General features: G+C 39.4%; 1 protein-coding gene across 1 annotated transcript; it reads right to left on the minus strand.

Annotated features, from left to right (window-relative positions):
* Window positions 1-2,785: 2,785 nt before the first annotated feature.
* Window positions 2,786-4,946, minus strand: LOC140965846 (uncharacterized). Its single transcript, XM_073426048.1, has 3 exons — window positions 3,912-4,946; window positions 3,756-3,830; window positions 2,786-3,115 (listed from the first exon to the last, which is right to left on the minus strand). Exons 1-3 carry the CDS (start codon window positions 4,944-4,946, stop codon window positions 2,786-2,788), a joined length of 1,440 nt encoding a protein of 479 aa, XP_073282149.1.
* Window positions 4,947-5,755: the final 809 nt, after the last annotated feature.

The following is a 5,755-nucleotide window of genomic DNA, read 5'->3' on the forward strand; positions in this document are numbered from 1 at the left end:
GGATGCATTTTTCTCTTTCACCAGTATCTTCATTTTTTCTTCAGGGTCAATCTTTGATTGAGCAAGGCGACGTTCTCATGGATTCAATTCCAGCTGTTATTGCTCAACCTAAGCTGTAATGGCCATATCTCTTCTCTAACAGAATGTTTTTTCTTCTTCATAAGCCACTACATCCATGCTTGAGATGCCTTCATCGGGTTCACACATTTATCAGTATCATATTGCCTACTTTTCTCATCATCAACGAGAAGTTCATACGCATCCTTGATCTTTATTAATCGGTGGACTCCCCCACTACTGTAGGCTTACTCCCTAGGCAGCCTTTTACAGTTCCAGTAAATATAATGTCTCTAAGAAAATGTATGGATTTGCTGCTTCGTATGCTTTAAGATCGAAAACAAATGAATTCTTTCCAAAGTTAATAGTTCTCTTCACTCTGCCTTTGAATAGCATATGTGGGAAACTAAGGACCCTTGACATCTTTATGAATAGTTCTTACTACAGCATTGTTTCTTGTGTATCACAGTTTATACCATCTCCCACTGTATCACCAGCTGAGAAAGTTGGGCCAAATGTCTGTCCCTTTCCATCTCCATGATATCCATAACTATTTGTTTCCCATCCCGGCTGGTGACAGAGTTTGAAAGCAGAAGTGGTGAATCCGATGGCAATTTTCCTCTTAGACCTGCATTCTTCACTAAGATCTCAAAATAATAAACCAGCTGCTTCCTTGGTGCGGCGCGATTCGTTGCACGACTCTGACGTCGTGTCCATGTAAATTAACGCTTGGATACAATACCGAAAGCTTGTTTGGTCCTATCAATGAAAACCCACTGGAGCTATTTACTGTATCTAGCGTAGTGGGAGCCTCTTCACCATCTTCGTCAAATTCAGATTTACTTTCTGGGGGTTAGGGAAGTTTTGTGCCAAACCTGGACGGAGTAGGATCCAGTAAAATCGTTGGGCAATGGCAATTTATTTTGTGAAGTTGTTTAAGACATTTTATGAAGGATGAGTTAAGATTGCCATGGAGGAAAGATGGGAATCTTCGATGGAGAAATCAAGAATAAAACTTAATGCGAGGTATCTTGAAGATTAGGGCGAGAATAACTTTCATTGTTCCTATGTTTTGTATATGTCTTTGGCATGTTTGCTCCTAATAGGTAGCACTGGATTGAGATTGGCCATGGGTTAGCCTCAATTCCCTAGTGCACTTGACACTTAAGCATTGGTGTCATTTGGGGTATCTTGCAACACAGGTACCTCTCAACTCTTATGTGCCCTTACGTGCTCTTACATGTTGCATCCGCTCAAGAAGACGCCCTTGTCCCTAGCATTTATGCATTGCACTTCAGTCGGACCCCTTTCTCGCATACACGTATATGCATTTGCACTTCAGTCGGACCCCTTTTCTGCATACACGTCTATTTATTGTCCTTGCATGCGGTGGCTCCGCTTCATATTTGTTGACTGTTGGTTTGGTGTTGTGGTTGTTGGGTGATGGATGTGGAATGAAGGTGGGTTTGTATGTGATGTTGTGCATTGGATGTTGGGAAGGAATTTCTATTCGTTCTTAATCCATTTAACCCAACTTACTTCAATAGCTTCAAATCAAAACCATAGGTTGGCTTACAACTCCCGACTCGAGATTATTCTCTCCCTTGATTCCCTATCGAAACACAACTAATCCAACATGATAAACGTGGCCTACTAGCAAACTTTAATTGATCTTTCTCGTTTTTAGAATCATAACCAACAAATATTTACATTAGTGGCCATATGGCAACATGAAGCTAAAAAACCGTACAAAAATGGCTGGATAGCCTATTTCTATACCAAAGTCCACTTCTTGGTCCTCTTGGGGTTCGCATAACGCCTTTTTTCTCTTCTGTTCTTCATCATTACTCGCTGTTCTGTTCGGTGAGCCCAACTCCGTGCCCGATATGTTTCTTTCTTGCCCCATTCTAAGTGGCCTGAAGGCCTACTTCATGGGCCTGTCACTGCACACACAAACAACCAATTTATATAATGGAGGTACGGTCTATTTCACCATGATTTCTATGACATATATACATGAGAGACATCGACTGAACGCATATAAGTGGCCATGAGGCCGACTTCACTTCATCAGTCTCATTATCAAATCATGACCAATCGAACATTTATATCAATGGCCCTAAGGCTTACATCACAAGAAGTTTCGAAGTAACTACGCATATATAAAAGTGGCCAATAAGCCTACTTTGTCAATGATTTCCCATAACATAAGAATAATAGACAATCAACCAAATGTATGTTCAAGTGGCCACAAGGTCGAATCCCCACACACCTAATTTCCTTTCAAGTAGCCTAAAAGCTACTGTGGAATCGAACTATTACCGTTCAAACAAAATTTGGTCCATGAAAGTGGCTATAGAGTCCACTTTGTTCTCCATATTTCACAATATGCAAGTAGTAAAAAACAAAGGTATGCCAAAGTGGCCCAAAGGCCAACTCCCTGCTTTCTTTACTCACTTGTGTTTCCTATTTCATCCCTCATGCTTGGAAAGTATGGCTTTAGATACTTGCCATTTATACATCTTTTGTGTGGTTGGCCATCTACGCTTGATAGCCAATATGCATTGCAATCTAAGACCTTGTGCACCTTGAATGGTACTTCCCAATTTGTTGACCATTTGCCTAAGTCTCTGTCCATTGTCCCCAAGGGCAATATGGTTTTCCACACAATATCTCCTTCTTGGAAGTTTTTCTTGTTGATTCTTCTGTTATAGATCCTTCCAACTTTCTATTTCTGTAATAGCAGAGCATTGTATGCTTGGATTCTCAGCTCATCCAGTTCTTCTAACTCCGTGATCATTGCTTCATTATAATGTTCAAGGGGGAGTTTATTTTGCCTTGCCACTCGCATTGATTGAACCATAATCTCCAATGGGAGCACTGCATCATGGCCAAAGGTAAGGAAAAAATGGCTCACTCCAGTGGCTGTCCTCTTTGATGTCCTGTACGCCCATAAAGTTTCTGATAATAGCCTGGGCCAGTCCCTGGGATTCTCCTCCATCATCTTTTGTAGAATCTTTATCAACACTTTATTTGACGCTTCGGCTTGCCCGTTGGACTGTGGTTAGTGAGGGGACGAGTTTAACAATTTGATTCCATAGTCTTCTGCAAAGTCCCTCATATCTGAGCCCGTGAACATGGTTCTCTGATCCGTGGTTAGCGACTCTGGGATTCCAAACCTATGAATAATACTTTCTTTGACAAAGTTAATGACATCCACTTGTTCTGCTTTCTTCAAAGGCACTGCTTCTACCCATTTGGTGAAAAAATCCGTGGCCACAAGGATGAACGAGTGGCATTAGATGATGCTGGGTAGATTTTCCCTATTAAGTCCATGGCCCAGCCCCTGAACGGCCATTGTTTGACAACGCTGTGGAGCTCATCCGTCGGAATTCTTTGGATGTTCCCATGTTTCTTACATGGCTGACATCCCTTAGCATATTTGATGCAATCTTTCATGATGGATGGCCAATAGTAGCTATACCTCCTTATCAACCATCTCATCTTTATTCCAGATTGATGCGCTCCACACACTCCTTCATGAACTTGCTTCATGATCTCCAAAGCCTCTGGGAAGCCTATGCATCTGAGGAGCAGACCATCTAACCTTTTTCTGTACAAATCTCCCTCCACTAGAACGTAATTCAGAGCTCTCATTTTAAACCGTGTGGAATATCTCTCCCGGTTGATTCTAGCACCTGCTTCATGTCATCCCTCCAATCCCCAGCTAAGTTTATATCCAAGTTGAGCGTGTCTACCTGAATCCCTATTTGCTGAATTGAAGGGTGGTTTTTCTTCTAAATCAACACTAGCCTATGTGTAAGTTCTGAAGATATCTTCAATCGCGAAACAACCTGTGCTAACTCGTCTGCCTCCCAATTTTCTTGTCTTGGGACGTGTACCAGCGACACTTCTTCAAAATCATCTAGAAGTTGGGATGACGCGGTATAGTATGGAGCCAATGACAAACTTGTGCATTTAAACTCCCCTGATAGCTGTTTGAGTACCAGCTGAGAATCCCCTGATATTAACAATTCTTTCGCCCCTAAATCTTTCAGAATTTCCAATCCAATAACCAGTGCTTCGTATTCCGCCTGATTGTTGGTGCATTGAAAACCCAAATTAAAAGATAGAGCGGTTTTCACACCTCTTGGGGAGGAGATCACAATACCAGCTCTAGCTGTTGTTTCTGTACTCAATCCATCAAACTTCAACTCCCACGGTCGAACTCCCACTCCACAAACTGGAAAGCCAACCTGCTCTCCAATAAACTCATCAAGTGAAGCATGGTCAGCTAAAAAATAGGCTATAACTTGACCTTTTACTGATTTTTGGGGATAGTAGGTCAATGTAAACTCAACCAATGTTAAAGACCATTTACCAATCCGCCCAGAGAGGATGGGTCTATTAAGCATGTACTTAATCAAATCGGTTTTAGCCACCACAAATATTCTTGATTGAATCAAATAGTGTCTTAACTTAGTACACGCATAATACAATGTCAAGCATAGCTTCTCAATTACATAGTATTTCACCTCTACTGGAGTAAGGAATCTACTCAAATAATAGATAGCTTGCTCATTTCTTTCGTGATTATTTTGAACTAGTAGACATCCAATTGATTCATGAGCAGCAGAGATATATAATTTAAGGGCCATTCCATACCTGGGAGGCATAATAACAGGTGGATTAGATAAATATCTCTTAATCACATCAAAAGCTTTCTGATGCGACTCTTCCCATTTGAACTCCCTGCTGTCTTTGAGCTTCAACAATTGTGAGAACTCTTTTGTTTTCCCTGCAAGATTAGAGATAAAACGCCTCAAGTAATTTACTTGCCCAAGAAAACGTTGAAACTCTTTCTTGTTTTTGGGTGGGTTTGCTTCCATAATAGCTTTGGCTTTGTTTTTATCCACCTCAACTCCCCTCTGATGAACAAGAAATCCCAAAAAGTTTCACGCTTTCACACCAAAGCACACTTCACTGGATTTAACTTTAACTCACGTTGCCTCATTCTTTGGAAGCTCTTCCTCAAATGTTCGATGTGATCATGTGCTACTACTTAAATTATAATTCACCCAAGTGTAGCTTGTCTGCAAGTAATATATTTCGTAAGTACGAGATCGATCCACAGAGAGGTTATTTTAGGTTTAAATTTATTAATTTATAGATTACCAAATGCAAGAACGAAGTTTACAAATTATAAATTTTGTCAAGGCTCGAGGATTTATTCTTGGTTTATGCAATATTGTTTAACTAAAAGTAAAACAAAGGAAACCACCATAAATAATGGTTCCAAGAAAATTAAATATTTAAACACACAACTAATATAATATAGTTCACACTATAGAAAATAACGAATTCATCGATATTTTATATATGGTACCTATGATTATATATATAACTATATAAATATATAACTGCATAAAGTAAATGTTAAATTAAATCATTATATTTCATTTAGAACAACCGGAAGAGCCACGCTATTGCCTAAATGAAATATATGATTTAATAAGTTATTTGCAAAAAGTAAAAGTTAGTTGCAAAAAGTAAAAGTTAGTTGCGATAAAGTAAATGTTAGATGCAGAAAGTAAAAGTTAGTTGCGATAAACTAAATGTTAGATGCGGAAAATAAAAGTTAGTTGCGATAAACTAAATGTTAGATTGTTAGATATTAGTATTAAATCATAATATTTCA

The sequence above is a fragment of the Primulina huaijiensis genome, unplaced genomic scaffold (genome assembly GCF_012295235.1).
Source record: "Primulina huaijiensis isolate GDHJ02 unplaced genomic scaffold, ASM1229523v2 scaffold15191, whole genome shotgun sequence".
NCBI classification, from domain to species: Eukaryota; Viridiplantae; Streptophyta; class Magnoliopsida; order Lamiales; family Gesneriaceae; genus Primulina; species Primulina huaijiensis.

What these genes read in the sequence shown, in the direction of transcription:
- LOC140965846 (XM_073426048.1), bottom strand. Translation starts at nt 4,946, where the DNA reads ATGGAAGCAAACCCACCCAAAAACAAGAAAGAGTTTCAACGTTTTCTT. An exon ending in AGGCAGACGAGTTAGCACAG is followed by an intron (nt 3,831 to 3,911) that starts GTTGTTTCGCGA and finishes CCTTCAATTCAG; the next exon opens with CAAATAGGGATTCAGGTAGA. An exon ending in GGAGGGATGACATGAAGCAG is followed by an intron (nt 3,116 to 3,755) that starts GTGCTAGAATCA and finishes CACTAACCACAG; the next exon opens with TCCAACGGGCAAGCCGAAGC.